Source organism: Phascolarctos cinereus, unplaced genomic scaffold, assembly GCF_003287225.1.
Source record: "Phascolarctos cinereus isolate Bilbo 61053 unplaced genomic scaffold, phaCin_HiC Scaffold_726;HRSCAF=1367, whole genome shotgun sequence".
Classification (NCBI taxonomy): domain Eukaryota; kingdom Metazoa; phylum Chordata; class Mammalia; order Diprotodontia; family Phascolarctidae; genus Phascolarctos; species Phascolarctos cinereus.
Window position 1 is genome coordinate 348321800 of NW_027556098.1, and position 25449 is coordinate 348347248.

General features: G+C 45.0%; 1 protein-coding gene across 1 annotated transcript; it reads right to left on the reverse strand.

The window, feature by feature from the left end:
* On the reverse strand, positions 1-25449 carry RHOG (ras homolog family member G). Its single transcript, XM_020967803.2, has 2 exons — positions 25388-25449; positions 1-1523 (listed from the first exon to the last, which is right to left on the reverse strand). Exon 2 carries the CDS (start codon positions 1439-1441, stop codon positions 866-868), a length of 576 nt encoding a protein of 191 aa, XP_020823462.1. The 5' UTR covers positions 1442-1523; positions 25388-25449; the 3' UTR covers positions 1-865.

Genomic DNA, 25449 nt, shown 5'->3' on the forward strand with positions numbered 1-25449 from the left:
TCTTGAACACAAGGTTTTATTAATGCACACAGGGAGAGGGTTGAGGGGGCTGGTGAGATAGGACAAGTCCTCCCACCCCTTCCAGACCCCCAGAGCATATGGGCAAAGTCTGTTGGTGAGTTTGTAGATGGGGGATTGGGAGGCAGCTGGCTCTCCTTGCCCCCTCCTCAGGTGGGCAGGTGCTGGCTGGCTCCCTCTCTTCTCAGGATCCTGTGCTCCTGTCCTGGCAAGAGGGGTGGGGTGTGTCCTGAGCATGGTAGCCAGGCTGGAGCAGAGATGGGCAGAAGGTGGGATGGGTCTCCAGAAGTGCCCTAGACCTAGGGAAGCTCAGAAAGTCCCCTGAGGGTTGGCCCAAGGAAGCTCATTGAAAACTGATGGGTTGGGAGAGCTGGAAAAGGCCCTCCCCACAAACAGACCTCCTGCCACAACAGGACCTCTTCAGCTCTGAGTGCCAGGGACAGAAGGACAGTGGACTGCAAGATCCAGGAGAGCAGGGGCTATGTCATTTTTCATCTCTGAATTCCCAGCACCTGAACAGGGCCCTGCACGTAGTAGGAGATTGGTAAATAAATGTTCACTGAATTGAATGTAAAGACTGCCTAGAGAAAGGGGGCCAGGAATGTTGCCCCTATCCCTCTCTCCCTTCCTCTGATGGAGAGGGCATGGACACTGGTTGTGGGAGCACATGGCTGGAGGGAGAAAGAGGAGCCAATCAGACCTAGAAGGGAGAAGGGGATCAAGGCACATCTGGCTGAGGGGAGAGGGGGGAAAAGGGGCTCAGGAAGATGGACAAACAGATGACAAGCCCCAGGACAGGGCCAGCAGGGGTGAGGAGGGGGATCTGTCCCCTCCCAAGGCTGGGGAGTCACAAGAGGAAACAGGAGCGGCCCCGCTTGAGTGGTGTTGGATTGAGCACAGCCCGGACAGCCTCAGCGAACACTTCTTTGACGCCATCCTGCTGCAGCGCGGAGCACTCGAGGTAGCGAACGGCATGGATCTGCTTGCTCAGGGCTACACCCTGCTGGGGCGTGATGGGTGCCTGGCCCTGCTCCTTCAGCCGTCTTACGGCATCTGGCTGGGCCCGCAGGTCCTTCTTGGTGCCCACGAGCAGGATGGGCACATCAGGGCAGTGGTGACATACTTCCGGGTACCACTTGTGCCGCACATTCTCATAGGAAGGTGGGCTGGCAATGGAGAAGCAGATGACAAAGACGTTGGTCTGGGGATAGGACAGGGTGCGTAGCCGGTCATATTCTTCCTGGCCTGCTGTGTCCCACAGGTTCAGATTGACTGTGCGCCCATCCACAGTGCTTTGGGCACTGTAGTTGTCGAACACTGTTGGGATGTACTCCTTAGGGAAGGCATTGGTAGTATAGCAAATGAGAAGGCATGTCTTGCCCACTGCCCCGTCGCCTACCACCACACACTTGATGCTCTGCATCGTGGCGGCTGCGGCGGGTGCAGCTATGGCCTTCCTTGCCTGTCCCAGCCAGAGCCCCCACAGTGGCAGCCAATGTTTCAACCTGTATACAAGAGACACAGGGAAAGAAAGAGAGACTTGCCATCAGGATTGGAGGGGTTTGGACAGGATCTGGAGCTGGGAGGAACCCTAAAACCACTTAGTTCCACCCCCTGACTTTAAAGAAGGGTAAACTGAGAGGAAGGAACTTGCCCAAGGTCAGTATGATAGTATCTGAACTAGAATGTAAAGCAGGTCCTCTGACTCCAAATCCAGTTTTCTTGCATTGTTACACCATACCATGCTCCCTCACTAAATGACCCTAGAGTCCTAAGCACTGCCCCCTTCACCCCCTGAGGTGAGTGAGCATGGGATGTAGAAAGGAACAGAGGATTTAGGATTGAAAGGGACCTTGGAGACCATCTAGTCTAATCCCCACCTTCCCCAACATTTTTAAAATGAGAAGACTGAAGTTTAAAGAAAGGGAAGTGATTTTACTAAAGTACCAAGATCTAAGATTTCAGGCCAGACCACCTGACTAAATTCAGTGCTTCTGCCATAATATCATTTGTGAAGAACTCCCTCCCCTGTCCCTTCCCCTCATTTCTTGGGGAGACAGAGGGAAGGAAGGAGAGAAAAATCATCAGGTGAGAAGGGATGTAGCTGAAATCCTGAATCTCCCTCTGTCTAACACACTGCATCCTCCACTCTGATCCTAATTCTCCCCCAAACATCCAAGTATAGAAGTAGGCAAGGTCACATGGGGAAGTATTTGGGACATCCATCCCTACATAATGATTACAATGATGATAGCTAACATTTATATGGCCCTTCTTTGTGCCAGGTACTGTGCTAAGCACTCTACAATGATTATCTCATTTGATCCGCATAACAACCCTGGGAGGTAGGTGCTATTATTATCTCCATTTTACAGATAAGGAAACTGAGGTAATCAGAGGTTAAATGACTTCCCCATAGTCACATAGCTAGTAAGTGTCCAAGAATGGATTTGAACTCAAGTCTTCCTAACTCTAGGCCCAGCACTCTATCCACTCTGCCACCTAGCTCCCCTTATACCCTAGGATTCCCAGGCTCCCAACACCCTCAAAGCTCCCATTTCCTATCATACCAGTAATCAGGACAGAAAGAGAAATGGTTAGAATCACAGTATCTCTGAACTGAGAAGCACTTCAGAGAGTATGAACCCCAACCTACTCTTGACCAGAAACTACAACATTCCCAACAAGTGGTCATCTAGCCTCTCCTGGATAATGGAAGGAGACATGGAAAGTGGAAAATAATGAATCTGGACCCTCCAGACACCCTCAGATGTCCTAGGGTCCAAAACTCTAGTTGGCCCCCATTATGGAAATCATCAAAAGTAGACAGGTAAGAGATGGGATCACATTGGGAAGGGTCATAGATCATAGATTTAAAGATGGAAGGGTACCTTAGAGGTGCTTTCTAATTTTACAAATAAGGAAACTGAGTTTAAGTGACTAGCCCAAGTCTCATAGTAAGTGATGGACCGAGGTTTGAACCCAGGTCCTCTGATTCCAAATCCAGCATTTTTTCAACTGTACCACACTGTCTCCAGTAAGACATCTTTACATATACCCTTGGTACTCCACTTAAAGTCACAGCACCCCTGAAGATCCTGAACACTTTAGCTTACCTTGACAACCTTCAGAAGGAGAAAGAGATACATTCTTAGGTACTGGAGTTGGAGGCGGGGATAATATAGTATAGTGGAAAGAGCAATGAATTTGGAGTTAAAGTACCTATTTTCAAATTTCACCTTTGTCACTATCTGTGCAGCCTTGTAGAAGTCACTTCCTCAATCTGGGCCTCAGTTTCCTCCTTTGTAAACTGAGGGGATTGGATGTGATAGCCTACAGGGTCTCTTCTAACTCTAAATCCTATGGAAACATGTGCATGCACCCCCCCCCAGATATTCCCAGCAAAGTGGAAATAGAGATACATATGCAATTAGAGACATGAAGGCTTTGAGAGCATGGGAGAAGAGAACCCAAATGAGCTGGCAAGACTTATCACTACATGTGTATATACACATGCATGCACACAACTGACTCTCTCTCTTTCACACACACTCTCTCTCTCTCTCTCTCTCTCTCTCTCTCTCTCTCTCTCTCTCTCTCCCTCCCTCTCTCCCTCCCTCCCTCCCTCCTCTTGGGTACCCAGCTCCCTGACTTCCCATTATAGCAAACTATAGAGAGTAGTCATTTATTCAACAAGCAACAATTATGTGAAGAAAATCCCCCCCCCGCCACCCCTTTCCCTGGGAACTATCATTGGAAACAAATTCAGAGGGAAGTAACTAAAGAGGTCACAGTTAGACAGGTGGGAGCTCTGGTACTAGAACCCTTAACCCCCAGGGCTTACATAGGGTGGCAAAGATTAACAGTATTATGTTCAGGCTCCAGTATATCCTGAAGAAATGACTGAGTCCTGGGTCCAAAACAATAGTATCTTCATTTGAAGAGAACCACAGATTCTAAAGAGGGGGAAAGAAGCTCAGAAGGCAACCTGCCTAACCCATAAGTAAGCAGGAAGCTCCTCTATGACAGCTCCAACAAGGATGTTCCATTTGAACATCTCTAATAATGGAAAATGTGTCCCAGAGCAGTCCATTCCACTCTTTGACAGCTCTAATAATTAGGAAGATTTTCCTTGCATCAAGCCTAAATCTGCCTGTTTGTACCTCAGAACCCATGCCAGAATGACCTCAGATCTTCCCATAGTATAGCTTTGCTGTTGCCAGTGTGTATCTCCTCCTTCCCTTAATCTGGATGTAAGTACCTTGGCTCCAGCCTAACCCTGGATTCTACATTGTACTCATCAAGAAATTCCCCCACATAAACCTTTGCATTCCTGGAGACTACAGCTCAGTTATTTATACTTCCTCAACCCTGGGGACCACCCTCCACCAGCCACTTCCTGGAACCGCCACAGGCTGACTCCTTACTTCCTCTCTCCCCATGCACTAATCTAATGCACAGGCGGGCTCATGTCAGGACATATTCAACACCTAAAACTCAGTATCTTAATCCATTACCTACAGCTAAGAAGTCCCACTTGCAGTTTCTACACATATCATTTGGTTGTATTCCCCAGGGGCATAACTTAAAGCTGGAAACTTACATCCTGAAAAAGACCAATTCAAATGCTAGTTATCTCCTCCAGGAAGCCTTCTCTGTTTCCCCACATCAGCACTGACTTTCTCAATTTTACATAGCACTCAGTAACTCTCTAACATACTTGTAATATTGTGTGTTAGCGTCTTACCCTCCTACTGACTCAGCTGCATGAGGGCAAGAATCAAGTCTTATCTAGTGTACACTCAGGGCTGTGCATATAGCAGGCACTTAATAAAGATAGAAGGAATGAAGGTCCTGATTCCAGATCCCTGGGCTTCCCAATAGTGATGTTATGACTGGGTAACCACCAATGAGTCTTCATAGGAAACCCGAGAAGGATGTGCTCATGTAAGCAAGAATACGAGTAGATCTCTTGCCATATATTTAAATTTTGAATGCTCCTGCCATAATCATCCCCAAGGAGCCCTAGTCCCCCATTATGACAATCATCATCAGATGGCTGTTTCCTTAAAGTATACTGAATGTGGGGTTAGAAGACCTGGGTTCAAATCTTGACTCTGCTACTTACTATTATCTAATTGATCTTGGTCAGATCACTCCATCACTTTGGTCCTAGGTTTCCTCCTCTGGAAAATGAGAGAGTCAGACTAAATACTTCTAAAGTCCCTTTTAATGCTAAATTCTACGACATGGAGTGATTCCTGAAACATATATCCTAGAGCCCAGGGGTTGTGGCTAAGTAGCAGACTCTATTAGTAACACCTCCTTACATATGAGAGATGCCTATAACTTTGCAGAGTGCTTTGAAATCCTTATTATCCAATGTGGAGATTTATAGCTACCTACAAGCAGCTTGGTGGCATAGTGGAGTTCTGGGCCTGTAGTTAAGAAGACCTGCATTCAAATCAAGCCTCAGACACTTATTAGCTGTGTAACCCTGGGCAAGTCACTTAACATCTTGGTTTCTTTAACTGTAAAATGGGGATAATAATTATCAACTACCTCCCAAGGTTATTGTGAGGATCACATGTATTAACATATATAAAGTGCTTAGCACAGTGCCTGGAAAATAGTCAGAGCTTAATAAATGCTTGTTTTCTTCCTACATGGTAAATACACAATCATTATTTGCTGAATTGAATCACCTCATATCCTTCAAACGTTTTGTCAAAATTTCTCTTGTTCAACCATCCCCTTCTCTTTATTCCTGTGGTGGTTACTCAAAGGCTTTAACCTCTGTGTCCTGGACAGCAGCTTCCTTATTAGAGTCTCAACTCCAGGGAAGGCAGCAGAGTAGTGTGGAGTGAATGGTAGGGTTACAATCAGAGGAGCTGGGCTCAAGTCTTGATTCTGTGTGATCTTAGGCAAGTCACTTAAATCTCTGTGGACCTCAGTTTCCTCACCTATAAAATAAGGGTCTATAAAATAGATGACTTCTGAGGTCCCTTCCAGCTCTAAATCTATAATCCTATGACCCTGTTCATGGTGACACAGTCTCTTTCCCCCTCATTCTTTTCTACAGTCACCACAGCCCAGATCTGGCTGTGTCCTGCTCAAGAATTTGTCACAGCTCTCCACTGCCTTCAAGAAGGTCCAGATACCTCAACCTAACATTCAAGGTTCTCCCCTGTGTGGCCCCAAATGATACCCATCCTTCAAGTCCTGACTTTTGGAGGAAACTTTCTCAAACTAATCCAAGCCAACCTTTTCGAACTGCCAGAGATCTGAGGATCTGAGTCATGCTAGCTAGTTCAGGACCTTCTCATCTCTCCCTAGGACTACTGCAGTAGCCTCCTACTCTCCCTTACCCTCCATACAGCCAACAAATTGATACACCTAAAATTCAGGTCTTAACATCACCCTGGTCACATAGCTCCAGTGCTTCTTGCTTGACTCTTGATAAAATGTAAATTCCTCTCTTTTGCTTGCAAAGCCCTTCACAGTCTGACTGCAGCTTTCTTTCCAGGCCTATTGTACATGACTTTCTTCCATGAATGTCATGGCCCATCCACACTGTCCCTGCTTGCTATTCCTCAAATGCACATTCCATCCTCTGGCTCTCAGTCTTTGCAGAAGCTTTGTGCCCCATGCTTGGAATGCACTCCTCACCTCTGCCTGAAAGAATCCCTGGATTCCTTTGAAGCTCAGCCTAAATGCCAACTCCTGCAGAAAGCCTTTCCTGTCACCCCCAGCTGCTACTGCTGCCCCACCTCCCACAAATGACTTTGTATTTATTTTGTACTTTATTTTCTATGTGCAGGCTGTTTTCCACAATAGAAAGTAACCTTCTTAAGGGCAGAAACTGTTTTATTTTCCTCTTCGCCTGGCAAAGTTCTTTTACTGACTTCCTTTTCCTTTCCATGACAGCAAAGGCCCTTCTTTTCAATACTAACATTTTGTCAGTGTTACTATATGGCAGTGAGACATCACTGCCTTTAAAGAGCAAAAAATGAGTATTATAGAGAGCACAGTGGCGAAAGGGGCAGGGAGGCAGGGAAGAGGGAGCAGGCTGAAGCACAGCAACCAATGAGGGAGTCTAAGAAAGGACAGAAAAGATACTGTCAAGGAATGTGACCGTAGGAAAAAATGGACCTAGCTAGCATGGCAAGGGATGACAGGTGGACAGCCAGAGCACTCTCTCTATTGGCACCATCTTGGGGTTGGGAAAAAAGCAAGGAAGGCCTTTGGCAGGTCAGGTGGATCCCCTTTGGTGAACTTTTGAGAGGACGTGGAAAGGAGTGGCACAGAATAGGCAAAAATGGACTGGCTAAAATTTGTATCACTTCAGGGGATTCCTGAATCATTTGAGTACATCTCCAGTATGTGGCATAATGCCTGGCACATGAAACTTAATAAATGCTTATTGAACTAAGGAATAAATGACTATTTTGAGGTGAATGTTTTAGGGTATAGTGGCAAGATCCCTAGATTTCTAATCAGGATTTGAACCTGACCTCTGTAACTGTGCACCCTTAGGGAAGTCATCTCACTTCTCTGTGCTTTTTAGATTCCTCATCTGTAAAGTGGAGATCATCACATCCACAGTGGCTGTCTTGCCAAGAAAAGCACTTTGCAAACTGGAGAACACAAGAGTCATTAGTTATATTCTAATATATATATTATATATTCTAATTATATATTAATTATATATACAATTATATATATATGCAATTATATATATATATATATATATACACACACACACACACACACACACATACATTAACTATATTCTCCTGTTCTCTGATTTCAGGTGTGTCTCATCTGGTTGGATCACCTGGAAATTCCCAGAGGGCAGGGCTTGGTTATCTCCCTCTTGGTTTCCCCATGGCAAGGTTGGATGGATACAGTCCTAGGCATACAAAAGATCTCAGTACAAATATAGGGAATCATGGGTTCTGTTCCACCCCAAGGGGAAAACACAGACAGCTGCTCTATTTGGTTCAGCTAAGGACCTTCTTTCTCTAGGTCTCTTGGACCTGGTGGAAACCCCTATGGAGAAGTCGTGAGGACTAATGACAGAACCCAACCAAAGTATGGGGTGGGGAGGGGGGAAACCAGTTATCAGGGATCCCAGAGTTAGGTCCCACACTTCATATTCCACTCCATTCCCTTTTGTAGCCAGTTTCCCCTCAGAGACCAACGCTAGAGGGGAAAAGACAGTAGGTATCATCATCTTCATCCTCACTCCCCCTCCAGATTACAATTAAGAAGCACTCTGAGGTTTGCAAAGAGATTTACAAATATCTTATTTGATCCTCACAACAACCTAGGAGGTAGGTGCTGTTATCCCCATTTTACAGATGAAGAAACTGAGACAGGCAGAGGTTAGTGTCTTACCCAGGATCACACAGATAGTAAGTATATGAGGCTGGATTTGAACTCAGGGCAGCTAAGTGATGAAGTGGATAGAGTGCCAGGCCTGAAGCCAGGAAGACTCATCTTCTTGATCTTGATCAACTTCAAATCTGGCCTCAGACACTTACTAGCTGTGTGACCCTGGGTAAGTCACTTAACCCTGTCTGCCTCAGTTCCACATCTATAAAATGAGCTGGAGAAGGAAATGGCAAACCACTCCAGTATCTTTGCCAAGAAAATCCCAAATGGGGTGATGAAGAGTCAGACTGAAACAACTGAACAACAACTCCCTGACTCCAGGTCCAGCTCTCTACTGAACCACCTAGCTGCCAATATAAGGTGATCTCTAAGGGCTATCGGATTCCAACACTGGATTAGAAATAAAAAAAAAAGAACTTCAACTACTGCCTCACACATTTACTGGCTGTGTAAAATGGAACAAGTCATTTAACCTCTGCCTCAGTTTCCCCATCTGTAAAATGGGGATAATAATAGCACCTATCTCACAGAGTCATTGGAAGAATCAAATGAGACATGTAAAAGTGCTTTGCAAAACTAAATATAAATATTAGGTATTATTAGGAAGCCACTAGCCTGTATTTCCATGAAGCTATTTGCCTGACAATTTGCATGAGTCCTGTGTGTCTTAGAGAAGCTGCCTCCCAATATATAAGGAGGCTTTTCTTTACATCAGGCTGAAGTCTACATCCCTGTTACTCCCCTCCACTGCTTCTAGTTTTGCCCTCTAGGGGCTGCACACTCCTCTGTCTCCCCAATTAGATGGAAAGCTTCTTAAATGTGGCACCTTGGCTTTTCTTTCTCTCCCTAGGCACCAGCCTAGCCATAATCTTGCTGTAGCCTTGTTATACTTTGGAGCTCTCACATATACTTGTTGGGATCACAGGATTTGGGACTTAAGGATCATCTAGTTCTGATGTTCTTAAGAAAGATGGGAATTTAAAAATATTGTATCATGAAGGACCAGGCAATTTTTTTCATCAATTGATTCTCCTGGTCCTTCTAATATCCTGTCATTAGATTTTAGGGACTCCATGAACTTGGCTGGGAAGAAAACATGCATCTTTATTTTCACTAGCTTCTAATTGAAATTTAGCATTTTGTTCAATTATTTAAAACCAACTTGATTCTGAGAAGGGGTAACTAGACTACCAAAGGATCCATGCCCCCAAAAAGGTTAGAAACCCATGATGATGATGATGATAATGATGTTGATAGCTAGAACTTATATAGGACTTTAATGTTTGCAAAGCATTTTACATATATTATCTTATTTAGTTCTCACAAAAACCCTGAGGGGTAGGTGCTATTATTATCCCCATTTTATTGATTAAGAAACAGAGGTAATCAGAGGTTAACTGACTTGCCTATGGTCACACAGCTAGAGTCTGAGGTAGGATTTGAACACAACTCTTCCTGACTTCAGTTCCAGCATTCTACTCACTGTGTCCCTTAGCTAGATCTAGTCTAACTTCTTCATTCTAAGGATGTGGAAACTGAGGCAATGAAAAGTCAAGTATCCAAAGTCATAAAGGAAAAAAGCATACCAGGATTCAAACCCAGGTCTTTTGATTCTAAACCCACTTTCATTATAATACCACACTAGCTGTCATATATTAGTTATCTGTGCATATGTCCTCTTCTTTTACTAGACTGTAACCAATCAATGAACAAGCATTAATTATGCACCTACTATCTGCCAAGCACTGTGCTAGACACTGGTGATACAAAACAAAATGAAATAGCCCCTGTGCTCATGCAGCTCATATTCGATATGGGGATACATATAAAATTAGGGCTAGAGATCTGGACAGGGCTTATGACCTCACTGGTATAAGAAATTTCTGGATGACAAGATTCCTTCTACCAATACAGAATGGCACCTTACCTGCAACTTGTAATCTTATAGAGTTGACTAAAGCATTGAGAGGTTAAGTGATACAAAATGAACATAAGGTAAGAAAAAATTTTTTTGGGGGGAAGGATATAGTAGGGGAATGGGGAATCCCGAAGGAAACAAACATTTATAGTAGGTACTTAATAAATGCTTGTTTCCTTCCTTAAGTGCCTACTATGTATCAGGGCCTGTGCTAATTATTATCTGATATGATCCTCATAACTCTGGGGGGTAGATGCTATAATTAACCCTGTTTTACAGATGATGAACTGATGAGGCAGATAGAAGTTAAGTGACTTTCCCAGGGTAACATAGCTAATAAGTGTCTGAGACTGGTTTTGAACTCACCAGGCCCAGTCTTCTATCCATTGTGTCACCTTGCTGCCCATAGGCAGGAATCAGGAAAGGCTTCATGTAAATCTTTCTTGTCAGCGTTTTAAAGGAAATGATAGATTGTAAGATGATGAGATAAGGTGAGAGTACATTCCAAGCATAGGGGACAGCAAGTGCAAAGGCTAGACAGATAGAAGACGGAACGTCATGTGTGAAGAACAGAAAGAAGGCAAGCTTGGCTGGATGATGGAATAAAGAAAGGGAAGTAATCCATGTCTTATTTAAAGTTGTCCACCTTGGTTTGGTATAAACATTGGAAGTGCTTGCTGAACTGAACTGATGAAGGCCTCCCAAGATGTCCCAGGTTCCCTGTGTTGAATCTTTTCCCCCCCAAGCCTGGTTGTTGTTGTTGTTTTAAATTTATTTTTAGTTTTCAACATTCACTTCCACAAGATTTTGAGTTCCAAATTTTCTACCCTCTGTTTAATCTTTTCAGTCCTGAGAAGCATCCAAGACACAGCTCCTACTGCCACTGAAGCTCCTGAGTGCCTAAACAGATGCGGGGAGAGTGTACCAGAAAGAGGCAGATTGGAAGAAGCCCAGGGCACATTTAGGATCAGAGCCCAAGGACTCAACTTTCTCCTTCTGCCTTTGGGTGAAGGTCCAGGCCTAGGTCTATGGGGAAGGTTTTCAAAGCACTCCGAGTGGCTGTTGTTCCAGGATCTGCCATAGTAGTCCAGTTATCTCAAAGTATAACAGAATGGTGAAAGCCATCCCACTGAATGTGGGAATCAGGAGACCTGGTCTGAGATGTCAGCTCTGACATTTGCTGGCTGTGCCCTGGGTAAGTCACTTCATCTCTGACTCATCTGTAAAATGCTGACAACACTACCCAGATCATAGAGTTATCATGAAGATTTATTATCCTATGATTTGTAATCTCTAAAGTCTTATAGAAATGAGTTGTTCTTATAGTCTATGGCCTACAGTTAGCCCCGTCCTTCCCTCCCTCCTTTTAATCTTTAGTGGCCATTTATGTTACCAGACCTGGAGACGAACAAACCTAATTCCTGTGTATTACAAGGGAAGGAAGTTTCCTCAGAGATCAAAAACTGCTGGCCCAAGGTCACATAACAAGTCCATAGCAGAGGCAGAATTGGAACCCCACCCAATATTCTGTCACTTAGTCCAAGTATCTTTATACTTTATGATGCTGCCTCTTCTTAACTTCAATCAACAAGCACCTCACCTCCTGGGTATCTAACTCAGATATCATGTGAAGAGGAGACCAAGCCTGCTCTCCCAAGTCATTCTACTATCTGAGCCTCAGTTTCTTCCTCTGTACAATGAGGGGATTGCACTAGATTGGGCTTAATTTATGTGTCACAGATTCTTTTGGCAAACAGTCAGGTGAAGTCTTTGGACCTCTTCTCAGAATGTTTCTAAATGCATAAAATACTTAGGATTACAAAGCAAATAGTCCCTTAGAAAAAGGAAATCTATTTTCTAGATGCTTTATCTCCTATGATTTCTGTATGCCTTTATTTTGCCAGGGGAGCGGACTTTAGGATCCAAGAGGTCTAATGACTAAGACAAAATACAGGAGGTGGGAACTAGTCATCATAACAGTTTATAAAATGCTTGATCATGTCATTCAACTGGACCTTTGGCCACAACCCTGTAAGGTAGGTGGTACAAATATCATCATTTGCATTTTATAAATTGCTAAAAATGAAGCTATGAGAGAGGAAGTGAATTGTCCAGGATCAAATAGCCTGATCAGGGAAAAAAGATGAGCTCAAACTCAACTAAGTAGACCAGGTGGTATATGCTAAATACCAGTGGGTACTACAAGAAGGAGAGATCACTGTGAGCTGGGCATTTTTTCTCTATGATCTTGGGCAAATCTCTCCTCTACATCTCTGACTTTAGTTTCCTATATCCAAAGGAATTGGACTAATCTTGGTGAGTTGTAAGACCTCTTCCACTCCAAGTTCTGGATCCACTAATTGACTGATTCTTTGGGCATCATTTTAAAGGAACTCTAGATTGGTTGAAAAAAAAATTTAAAAAAAAAGATATTTGGGACAGGCTAGACAAGTGACTGTTAACTCATTTTGGATTTTATTTAGCCATCCTGTTTAGCTCAAAACTAATCCCCTAATCTTTAAGGCTCCCACAACTTGGTCCCAAACTGATGGAAAAGCATGCTATGCTCTTCTCATTAAAGTATGTTGTGGAATATAGATTCAAAATGAAGCGTATTTTATTGCAAATAACCAATGTGTTTTGCTTTTGGCCATGAGATATTGGAGGAATTTACTGGGAAGCTAGATAGCAATTTAAAAAAGGAAAAGAGGATCAATAAATTTTTTTTTAAGAGACTGGGGTTAATGAAAAATTTCATGAAAAACCCAAAGCTATCTTTCTAGCCAGGTAGACCTTATTCCTGGGGGTACATTTGCAGACATCAGAAACTTTTCCCCTTTCAAGTTCCCTTAGACTTCAAGTCCCAGCTCTTCCTACTCCATAGAGTCTTTCCTGCCCACCCTAACCCAAAGGATCATAGATTTTGAATTGGAAAAGACCTTAGAGGTCCAACTCATTCATTTCACATGTGAAGAAACTGGATATGCCTTGCAAAGAGATAGTAAATGGGAGGGACAGGATTTAAACCCAGATCTTTTAATTCCAAATCTATCAAATTTTCTGCAGCATCTTGTGTTAAGAGTTCATTACAGTGTTTGGTGCAAATATGAATGGGCCAGTACCTCCTCCTTCAACTCTTGGCCCCTTACCACTCTAGTCCCCCATGACGTCATTCAACAATCCAAAGCATGAAAGTCTTAAGAGTCTGTGACAGAAGCAAGCTCTTGGCTCTCCCCTATCCTGTCCTGTGACCATTCCCTGTGCATGAGCCAGGCCGGAATTCCCTTGAGACAGGGATCTCTTCCTTCTCCCAGTACAGGAAACCTCAGTAAATACAAATGGTTTGTTAGTGAATGGGTTGCTGATACCCACCCCCTTCTCTTCATGGTCATCAGCATTTCCGGTGTCTACATCCTTAGGGAAAGGAAAATTTGCCCACAAGACTGAGCCCTTTCCTTGACCTAGACTGAAAAGCCAGACTAGAACTCCTTTTGGCATCAGTAATCAGTGGACATGACTGAGGCCTGGGGATAGAGAGGGGGACAAAGACAGACCTTCTAGGATCTGTAGATGCTTAAGAGACCTCCAAGGCCATCTAGTCAAGAATCTTCTCCACAGATGGTTATTCCCCAGCTTACACTTCCAGTGAAAGGACCTCAAGTGAACGGGAATGTATTATGTCTAAAAAGCCACCCTGGCCACTTTTCAATACTTCCTGTTGTCTGAAAATTCACACCATAGAGACCAACTAGCTCCACACCCCCTCATTTTTTTGAGGAGAAAACAGGGGGAAGGGACTGGCCCAAGGTCATATATTAAATAAGGACCAACATCTCTTTATTCCTAGATCACTGCTCTCTACTACACCCACACTTTTCCCTTCCCCTCCCTACCTCTGACTCCCAAGCACTAATTTACAGGCAGTAGAGCTTGCTGCACAGTTAATGGGAGTTGGGAGAAGGTACCACTGTACTTCCGGCCCTATGCCAGCCTACAGCTTTTAGCCAGGGCAGACTCTCTGAAATCCATTCCATGCCCTGCTCCCCAACTCTGACTTCTGAAACCCCTCTAACATCCTTCAACGTAATGCCAACGCCTTCGCTAGGAACCCTTCCCTGATCTCCCCGGCTCCCTTTCTATCAAGCAGAAACCAATTTCTCCCTCCTCAGATTTCTAGTAGTACTTTGGTGCTCCCTTTTGTTCCTACTATGCTTTTCCTCCTAACATTCTTATTTGTGAACACGTCTAATCTCTTCAAGGTCCTCGAGGACAGGCTCTATGTTTATCTTCACCCTTGCACCCAAAGCAAGGAGCACATAGTTGGTGCTAAGTGTTTACTGAATTTTTTAATTAAAGGGAGAGGAGGAAACAGAGAAAGGACCGATGATGGGGCCTAACCGTTAGAACAGGGGAAGTGTCCCAACAGGGAGTGGCTGGCAGGGCTGTGGGGAGGGGAAGGAACAAACCCAAAGGGGGAGAAGGGGAAGCATTGGGGAAGAAGGAAGAGGGATAGGATGGGGAAATCCCAAGGGGTGAAAGCACTACCCTGATTTTCCCCGCTTCTCCTCGTAAAGTCTTCCAATCAATGAGACCACCCATCATGCTGTCCTGAGTCCAACTCCAACTCCTAATTCTTTTTTTCCCCCTTTTTTTTTGGTGAGTCAATTGTGGTTAAATGACTTGGCCACGGTCACACAGCTAAGAAGTATCAAGTGTCTGACACTGGATTTGAACTCAGGTCCTCCTGACTCCAGGGCCAGAGCTCTATCCACTGTGCCACCTAGCTGCCCCAACTAACTCCTAATTCTTAAAGTGCACATCTCAAGTTTAGTCCCCCCATTTTACAAAGGAGGAAATTGAGGCCAGAGAGGGGAAGGGAACAGCCCATGATCATATAACCTGGGACCTGAGCACAGGGCATCTGATTTCCAAACTAATGCTTTCCCCACTATACCACACTGATTATTGTTCACTTTGGTTATTGTGTGGAAAGGACTTCAGAGATCAAGTCCAACCCCCACGGGGCCTAGGAGTCTATCTCTGATTCATCTCTTTCCCTTCCATACAAATAATGATGCCTACTGTGTGCAAAGAGCCCTACTGACACTGGACCTGTGACTTCCTTGGTATATGGATCTCCTTCATGAAGGTCCCTCTACTAATGTAGGTCAACACCTTCTTTGCAACTTAATATCCTAAGAGAACTGCATAGGATGTTGAGAGGGTAAATGATTTGCCCAGGGTCCCACAGTTTATGTCAGAGAGGAGACCTGAACCTGTCTTCCTGGCTTCAAGGTCAGCTCCCTATCCACTAAGTCGTACAGTCTCTTGGGAGGGATAAAACAAAGGCAAGTGAGATCCTGTCTGTTCTCTCACTTCCAATGTCTATGCATTCAAACCTGTAGCCACAGTCAGAGCCCAGGCCACAGCTCTTCCCATATTGTTTCACAGCAGCAGTCTGTCTCTCTGGCCCTCCTATACATAGTGCCAAAGCTAGGCTGCCCTGTAACCTAGATCTGACCTTGACCATGTTCTACTCAAGAACCTACCAGAGATCCTCATGGCTGACTGGAGGAATAAAATTCTAAACATAGAACTAGATTCTAGACACAGAATATAAGAGCTGGAAGGAATCTCAGATTGAGAAGAAAACTGAAGCCAGTAACAAAATTAGCAAGTGTTGTGGCAAATCAGAATTGGAACCTAAGCTTCTGATTCTAAAGTAGATACTCTTTTCACTACATTAAGACAATGGGCTTGGGGTGGGGGCATGAAGCTCACCCCAAATACTGTCAGAAAGTATGTGTACAGTGTATGTAGTGAGCCTCTTTGGAGTGGTGTGGTAGGGAGGGAGGAGGAAGGAGATCAGGGAGAGAAGCCTGGGCTAAGGGCAAAGGGGACCATGGGAACTGGCTACAGCTAGCTGAATATGAGATCTGCCTTAGGACTGGACATCCCTCTACCCTTTTCCTCTTTCCCTGCAAGACATAGGCAGGTCCAATTACTAGATCAGAATGCTCCTCCTGTAATTTTAGGAGGAGATTCCCTACGGTGTTTGCTATCCACCCCATTCTCCTGTCACTGCAGATTTGGAGGAGGAAGTAATTGGGTGCCTGGGTCCCAGATTCCAGTAGGGGTGTAGTCTCAGTGCTAACCAATCGCTGAAAGATCTTGTCACACACACCCCTCCCCACCCTCCCATCACCCCCAATCTCTGATGGAGCAGCCAGACTTAGGCTGTAGCTAAGGAGGAAATGGAATTGTTGTAGTTCAACTTGGCTGGCAGCCCTCTCCTCCCCAGACCACCGGAGCCCCAGGGGAGGGTGGAAGGGAAGGGGCTAATGCACCCTAGGGTTTGGGCCTGCAATAAGGACTGAGGGGATGGACCTGGGGGCCTGGGAGATGGGCCACCAAAGGTTGGCGTGAGGCTCAGTCACAGCTGTGTGAAAGAAAGGGCTGGGTGGGGCAATGGAGAAGAAGACTCCTTAGGGAATCCCAGGGGTGGGGCTTAGGATGCCAAAAGATTCAGAGATTCATTGAATGTTAAAGCCAGAAGGGGCCTTACTTAGAACAGAATGAAAGCTGGAAGGAACCTCAGAGATCTTCTAGTCCAAGCCCCTCGTTTTACAGAAGAGGAAACCAAGGTTCATCGAAGGCAAAGAACTTGCCCAACATTAACCAGTGAGTGAGGCAGTCCGTGGCAAAGCCTGGCCCGGAGCATCTTGATCTTGGGCCCAGTACTCTTTCCACTGTGCCTGACTCTCCACTCCTCATGAGAATTTCATATCCGACAGTCAAACAGCACAGAATGGCCGGAAGACCAGTGTCCTCCCCCCCTTGCCACCTCCCAGGGCCACCCACACCCTCCCCAACAGGAAGGACAAACCCCAACCCCCCCTCCCATTTCCAAACCAACTCAACCCTGGCCCCAGGCCCCACCTCCAAGGAGGCTGGAGGGGGGTTTCCACAGGGGAAAGTATGTGTCAGGGAGGAAACTCCACTTCTCTTCTTATTCCCCTCCCCCCAGCAGCCCCAGGCTCATTCCCTACACACACACACACACACACACACACACACACACACACACACACACACACACACCCTCTCTCTCACATCTCCAGGGTAAAGCCCCAAGGCACATGACCCACACCAATCCCAGGGACTGTGAACCACTTGTAATCTCTCTATAATAATATTAGCTAGCATTTTAATAGCTCTTACTATATGCCAGGCACTGTTCGAAGGTCTTTACAAATATTATCTCATTTGATGCTCACAACAACCCTGGGAGACAGGTGCTATTATTTTACAGTTGAGGAACATGAAGCAAACACAGGTTAAGTGACTTGCCCAAGGTCACACAGTTAGTATGTGTTTGAAGCCAGATTTGAACTCAAGGTCTTCCTGAGTCCAGGTCCAAAGTTTCAACCACTGAGCTACCTACCAGCTCTGATCTCAGGGCTCTGTATACAGTAGGTGACTAATAAACAGCTGTTGAATCAAATTTAGTAGTAGCTCATTTGATCCTCGCCATAACCATGTAAGGAAGGTATGTAGTACTACTGTATTATTATTATTATCCTCACTCTACAGCTTAGGAAACTGAGGCTCAAAGAATGGAAATGGCTTTGACCAATGCCATACAGTAAATGCCAGAGAGAACACTCAATGGAGCAGAGGTGAGTTTCTCATCCCTAAGAGGGCAGGCTGGCCAGGGAGGCTCCTTTCATGTTGATCAGGTCAAGAGCTTTGTGGAGGAAGGAGCTGGGCAACCTCTTCTACTAAGGCTCTCTGAGCCCTCCTCCCACCCCATGGGCTGTGTTATGTAGCAGAAAGAGATCTATATTTAAGAGTCAGGAGACCTGGGGTTAACATTAGCCAGGTGGCCCTGGGACAGTCACCAACTTCTCTGAACCTCAGTTTCCTCACCTGTAAGAAGAGGATATTTGCATGGCCCATTAAATGAGATACTGCATATAAGATACTTTGTAAACTTTCAAGTGCTATATGAATATTAAACTAAACTAGTACTATTATTAACACCTTATTTACTTCCCAAGGTTGTTATGGGTAAAGTAGTTTAAATGCTTTAAATTGCTATCGATAAATGAGCTATTATTCTTATTAAGTGCCCCCTGGATGGCTCAGAGACCAGCCTGTTCTGCCTACACCCCTCACCCCTTAGTGGATAATGCCAACCACTCCCCACCAGGGAGTGGGGGTGAAAAGTAAGGCAGAAAGGGAAATTCCCTGTGTTGAGGTGAAGACACAGCTTCCAGGGAGAGAGCTATCAGCCAGGAAACAGAATTGGATGAGAAACATTTCTAAGGGGGGATAGAGCTCTGCATTACTAGAGGGACTGGGGAGTCTAGAGCTGACAGGGGTTCATGTGGACAGACTTCCTCCAATTGCTCAGAGTTAACAGTGCTGACAGGGTTCTTAGAGATCATCTAGTTTCCATGATTCTATTTCAACCCTTCATTTATCAGAGGAGGAAATAGAACCAAAGAGGAGAGGGACTAATCTGAAGTCACACAGTAGGCTAGTGACAAGAGACGTGGGTGAAGCCCAGTTCTCCTGAGCCCTGGACCAAGGCTTTTTCCACAATGGAAAGGGATTCTTATGAGCTACAGTTCTGCTATTTCTTGGAGCTCAGGGTTCAACCATTGCTTTGGTTTATCAATAAATACTGATCCCTTCAGGGAATTGACAGAAGAGTAAAGGCAGATAACTGGTGTAGTAGTCTTTGGAAATCAGGCCTAGATTAGAGTATAAGCTTTATCTCTAACTATGTGGCCCAGGGCAAGTCCCTTCACACTTCCAGGGCTTCAGGGTCCCCCTCTGGATAACAAGGGACTCAATTAGACAGCCCCTTCTAGGTCTAACAATCTGATTTTATAAAGCTATGACTGAATCTCTAAACTTTACTCCTACCAGGCTCTTTCCAATAAGCCAAATAAGCAATGGTCTAATTACATATAACCTAAGTTCATCTCCACCCATCCTACCCTCCCATGAGTGAAGGACCAACCAGTCTCAGTCCCATACTCCCAAAGGCAGCCTCTCTTCACCTCATCCCCTACAGCTACTCACTGGCACCATGAATCTCTCATAGGACCAGCCACAATTCCCTCGAGCCTAAGGACACCTAAGTGTTGCAGTGGATATAAGGTTGGAGACTCATGTTCATGAGTTCAAATCTGGCTTCAGACAACTACTAGCTGTGTGACCCTGGGAAAGTCACTTAACCCTGTTTTCTTCAGCTTCCTCATCTATAAAATGAGTTAGAGAAAGAAATGGCAAATCTCTCAAGTATCTTTGCCCCACCTCCAAAAAAAAAAACCAACCCTAAATGTGGTCAGAAAAAGTCAGAGATGACTGAAAAATGACTGAACAACAACTGGAGTCAGGAAGATCAGACTTCCAATCCAGCTGTAAACACTTACTAGCTGTGTGACACCGATCAAGTCACTTAACCTCTATCTGCTGCACTTTTCTCAGCTGTAAAATGGGGATAATAATAGCATTTACTTTATAGGGTTGCTGAAGATCAACTGAGATATTTTTAAACAGCACAGTGCCTGGCACATAGTAGGTCCTTAATAAATGCTTGTTTCCTTCCTTCCTAAGGATGGGACTAGAAAGAATCATAGAAACTAACTCACTTTTCTAAGGCTTGTTCCAGCTTTCTGAGTCTATGAACAGCCCAGCTGGAGAACAGCTTTGGTGCAAGAGTCTGCTTGGATCTATGGTTTCTGGGATGAGGACAACATCTCTGAATGTGGAGTAGAAAGGGCATTTACTTTGGAATCAGAGGGCTTGGATTCAAATCTTGTTATCTAGTCTCTACTGTTCTCTGGCCTTCATTTTCCTCCTCTGCCAAAGAAGTTGTCTTCTAAGCTCCCTTCCAGAGTCTGATCCTATGATCTACCAATCAATTTCTAAGCACCTCCTTTCTCTGCTATTGCCACCATTTCCAGGTGCACTTTCCTATCACTTATTTTCCTCTTTCCCTTTTCCTCCTAACTCCTACATAATCTAGACTACAAAAGTTAGTTTTCTAGGATATGTTTACAAGGGACAAATAACTATACAAATTTAAGTATGACAAACCTGAAGAAGACAGTTAGCCTTACAGATAAAAAGAATCTTGACGGTTTCAGACGAAGTGGCATTTCAACCTTCTGACCTAATCTTTAATTTTAAATCCTTAAAGTTCCTTCAGGCTTAATATGGTCTTTGATTTTTCTCAGTCTAGGCTGGGAGCACCTTCCACAGTGTCTGGGCTCCTTCATGGCCCTAAATAAGAATGGCATCATTATTACTCTGAGGGATCATAGGACTTAAGAGCCAAAAAGGCCTTAGAGATAAATCTAGTCTAGCATTTAACTTTTTGTGTGGGTCACAGACCTCTTTGACAGTCTACTGAAGCCTATGCACGTCTTCCCAGAACCACATTTCTAAATGCAAAAATAAAGTACATTGAATTACAAAGGAAACTAAATATATTGAAATAGTTATCAAAATATTTTAAAACTAAATTCATGGATCCCAAGTTAAGAATCTGTGAGTTTAGTACAACTCCTCTTTTTATAGAGGCAGTAAATAGTTGCCTAGATCACACAGGCAATGGACCACAAAGCTAGGATTCAAACCCAGGACTTCTGAGCCAAAATGCAGTCATCTTTACAATTCCTAATCCTGCCTAGTACAAGTAGATCCAGGGAGCCAAGATGTTCGAGGGAACAGAAAAGTTCAAGGCTATAAAGTTCTTTTTATAGGAGAGCCCCTCAGCACACAGCCCAGGCACTTGAGTGGAGAGCAGAGAGAGGCTGACTTGGAAGCAGATCAAGACCCCCAGGCACAACTTTCTGAAAGTGGAGTGCCCTCTCGGAAAGCCCACTTCCTTTCCTGAAGGAAAGGTTATGCCTTTAGAAAGAGGAAGGACCCTTGGTAGTTAGGGTGGGGGGTGGAGGACAGTCCTTAAGAGAGGCAGAAGCATAGACAAGCTGACCTTTTCAAATTTCAGCTAGGAGGTCACGAGTTCCTGTCCTTCATCCTGGGCAAGAGTTGGGCTTAAGCTTTTAGACTGCACATAGAGTCCCAGAAGTATACCCAAGGAGCCAGTGGAGGAGATAAGATAGAGGCAGAGCCCCAAGTGCCCTCCCTTTAAGGAATGGCGGAAGTAGCTGCCCAGGGGAGAAGGTAGTTTTGATGGGCAAGGCAGACAGGTGTAGTGGAAACTTGAGGGAACAAAGTGGAATACAGTTAGGTCCTGATTAATCTGAATAACAAATCCTGTGATGTTGTGGAATTATTTGAATTCACACAACACATCTCCTTTGGACTGGAATCATACCACATTTCACACAATTACAATTTCAATTAGTACAAATCCGAATTCATGAAGCCACTTCCCAGGATTCCTTGTTTGCACTAACCAGGACTTAGCTGCTGTGGAGGCAGAATCCCAGCTCTTCTGCTACCTTCTCATGTTCCCCAAGGCAAATGATTTCACCTCTCTTTGGTTTCAACTTTCTCCTCAGTAAAATGAAGGGGTTTGGACCCATGATCTCTAAGGATCCTTGGAGATTTAAATCCTAAAATAATACATGGCTAAGGGCTACCTTTTCTCTCCATTCACTACCCTGACCCCAGGCAATCTCAAAATACCAGTAAGACTGTGTTCAGACAGGTTGTAACCTTCTCCCAGAACCCTGACCCCCTTATTATCACAAAATCTTTTCTCACAGAAACTTAAGAGTCTTAAAAGGAATGCCAGTGATCATGAATAGTGAAAAGAGCACTCTAGACTTGAGACCAGAGACCTAGGAAAGCCTGCCCATCTCTGCCACTGGATGATTGCTTAATCATAGACAAGCAACTCCTCTACTGTGACTCAGTTTCCTTCTCTGTAAAATGAAGCTAACAATATTTGCAAACACTACCTACCTCACAAAGTCATCAAAGGAAAGCACTTTGTACATCTTAGCTCCACTTAGAAATGAGAGCTGTTGTTAACATTTCCTACCCCTCCCCTTTTCTCCAGGCTGAAACTCTCAAGCAGGAAGAGGGTCCAGCTAGTTCCTATTCCCCTAAGTGTCTATGGAAGGACACATATTGTCATATCCCCTGCAGTTTCTCATGCCTGCTCTCAATCCCATATACTTATAGGAATCCCTTCATTCATGGCTGAAAATCATGACTCAGGCCAACTCCTCCTCAGTCAATTCTGTTTAGGGGCAGAAGAAAACCTGACACAGGACTAGAGCCTCCCAGATGTGACAGTGCCTCTGTCTCAGTATATCTCCAGCTCTTAATGTTTTTCAAATACTGAATGCTTAATAAATGCTTTTTCATTCATTCATTCATTCGTTTGTTCATTCATTCATTCATTCATTCATTCCAAGTGAAGATCCCAGCACTCCTTTACCATAGCCCTGGTAATGTGGGGATTGGTATGTAGATGTATATGGCCTAGGTATATATACCTTTTCCAACTTCCCACTCCCCATTTGGCTCAATGTGCTTGCCAGTGAGGATGCACTTCATATCTGCAGCCTAAGAGAAAGGAAAGACCCTTCCTCTACCATATAGTTCTGCATTCCCTAAGTTTGGATTTTCCTTAAAATTCTGTCCTCAATAGTCTCTTCTCTCCACTCCCTTGGATTGTACTCAATTCCTGGCCCCATTAGTGGCACAATAAATAGAATGCAAAGCATGGAGCCAGGAAGACTGCTTCCTGAGTTCAAATCCAGCCTCAGACACTTACAAGCTGTGTTACTCTGGACAAGTCATTCAACCCTGTTTGCCTCAGATTCCTCATCTGTAAAATGAGCTGGAGAATGAAATGGCAATCCACTCCAGTATCTCTTCCAAGAAAACCCCAAATGGGGTTGTGAAGAGTCTGAAACAACTGAATGTGCTTGAACAACAACAATATTTGATAAGTCAAATTCCAGAAGAGAGTGATCAGTATGACTGGAGTACCCAGGAGTACCTAACACCCAGGAGCACACAGTATTTGCTGAAGGAAACAGGGATGTTTACTTGAAGAAGAGAAGACCAGAGATGGGGTGAGGTGAAGTGAGGTGAAGAGGCAGCCAACAAGTCTGAGATTTGTTCTGCTTGTGTTCAGGGGGCAGAATTCGATCAATGAAGATGAATGGTAGCAGAGAGGCACATCTTGGCTAGCTTTAAGTATTATTATACCTAAGGATTAGATTTGCCCAAAAGTGAAACAGGCTGATTTGGGAAGTACTGAGTCCCATATTTCCACTGCTCATGGGGACATCCTGCATGTTCCCTCCAGCATCTTAAGCTCGGTCTGAACTCCTTATTTCTCCACCCCTTCCCCCACTTCTGCAAGTATGTTCTTCCTCCAAACTTCCCTATTTTTGTCATCCTCCCAGTCAGCCAGGCTCAGAAACTTCAGAACATCACTGACTCCTCCTTCTTCCTTGACCCTCACATCCAATCAGTCAAGTCTGCCTCAGCAAGGTCTCTCCCATCTGTACTTTCCTCTCTGTCCCTACAGCCCTCAGTGAGCCCAAGCCTCATTTCCTCCCTCCAAGGGGATTGGATTATAGCAGTCTCTTCAGTGGCTTCCCCATCATCAGTCCTTTCCCTTCGGTCCCTCCCCCACTTAGGGCAAGAGTCGCTGTCCCACAGATCAACTCTGACCACATCTCTCTCCCGCTTAGAAACCTGCTTTGGTTCACCATGACTCCCAAGAGAAAGGCTAGATTTCTGAGCTTGGCATTTGGGCCGTTCCAAGATTTGACCCTCAACAATCTATCTCCTCTGGTTCCCTTAAAGGACCTCTTTCTTCCAGTCAAACTGAACAATTCCCTGAAGATACAGCTCATGATCAAATGAGATGTATGCAAAGCAAAGGGTTATGTAAATGTTAGCTTCTATTATCAGCTAGTAAGTTCTCTCCACTTAGAATAACTCTCCCCCAAGGCTGTTTACCCAATTTCTACCCATCCTTCAAGGTTCAACACAAGTGTCACCTCCTCCAATAAGTCTTCCTGGGTTTCTCTAGCAGAATATGACCTCTTCCTTCTCTGAACTACCGCACCTTGAACTTCTACAATTGCCCATGCACATTTAGCCTTGATACAGTTATGTTGTCTGTGTCTTATCCCCAGCCCAGAGACCCTCTCTAACTTCACAGAGATTTCCCCGGAACAAAAATCACCCTGATCCAGGACCCCTACCCTAGCTTCAAACTGTTTTAAACCTTAGGCATTCTTTCTGACCTCGCAGAGACCCTTTCTCAGTACAGATACTGCCTTCAACCCAGAAGCTCACCAACCAATCTACACACTCTTATGGCTCCTCCCTACTCCAGGTACCCAACCTCCAGAGCAGAGACCCCTCCCTCAACATAGAAATCCCTCCTAAATTCTGAGATTTGGGGAAGCCTTCAGTCCAAAGACTTTCTCCATACTAGAATCCACACCCACCCAGACGCAAGGCTTTCCTCAACCTTGCCTTTAGCCCCGAGACCACCTAGTAATCAGACTCCCCTTTCCAATTTATGAGATCCTTTAACTAGATTATCTCTAGTCAAGAGATCCTTTCTCTAATCCCTAATCCATCCCTAATATGATTTCCCTCGAACATAAATCTGAGACCCCCATCCCTTATCCCAGATATCCCCACTTAACCCAAAGACATCCCTCGAATCACAAACACCCTCCTCAAACTCTGCTCGATCCCTTTTCCCAGCGCAGAAAGACTTCAACCTCAGAGAGCTCCTCCCTTCCCTAGAGATCTCTCCCAGTAAGCTCTCATAAGCTCCGAGCCCCCCCAACACAATCTGTCTAGCAGTCCCACCCTCCTGGGCCGGGCCCGGCAGACGGGACAGAGCAGGGGGCAGCGCGAAAGCGGCCCCTGCCCCAGCCCCTGCCCCAGCCCCAGCCCCAGCCGCCGCCCAACTTCCAGTCCTCTGGGTCCCAAGGAAAGTTTGTGGGCCGGGACCGCGCGGCCCCTGCCTGTCCCTGCCCGGCCCGGACATGTAGGGGGTGGCTGGGGGTACAGGCTCACCTGGTCCTCTCCCTCCCTCCCTCCCTGCCCGCGGTGGGGGCGCTGGGGGCAGCAGCGGCAGC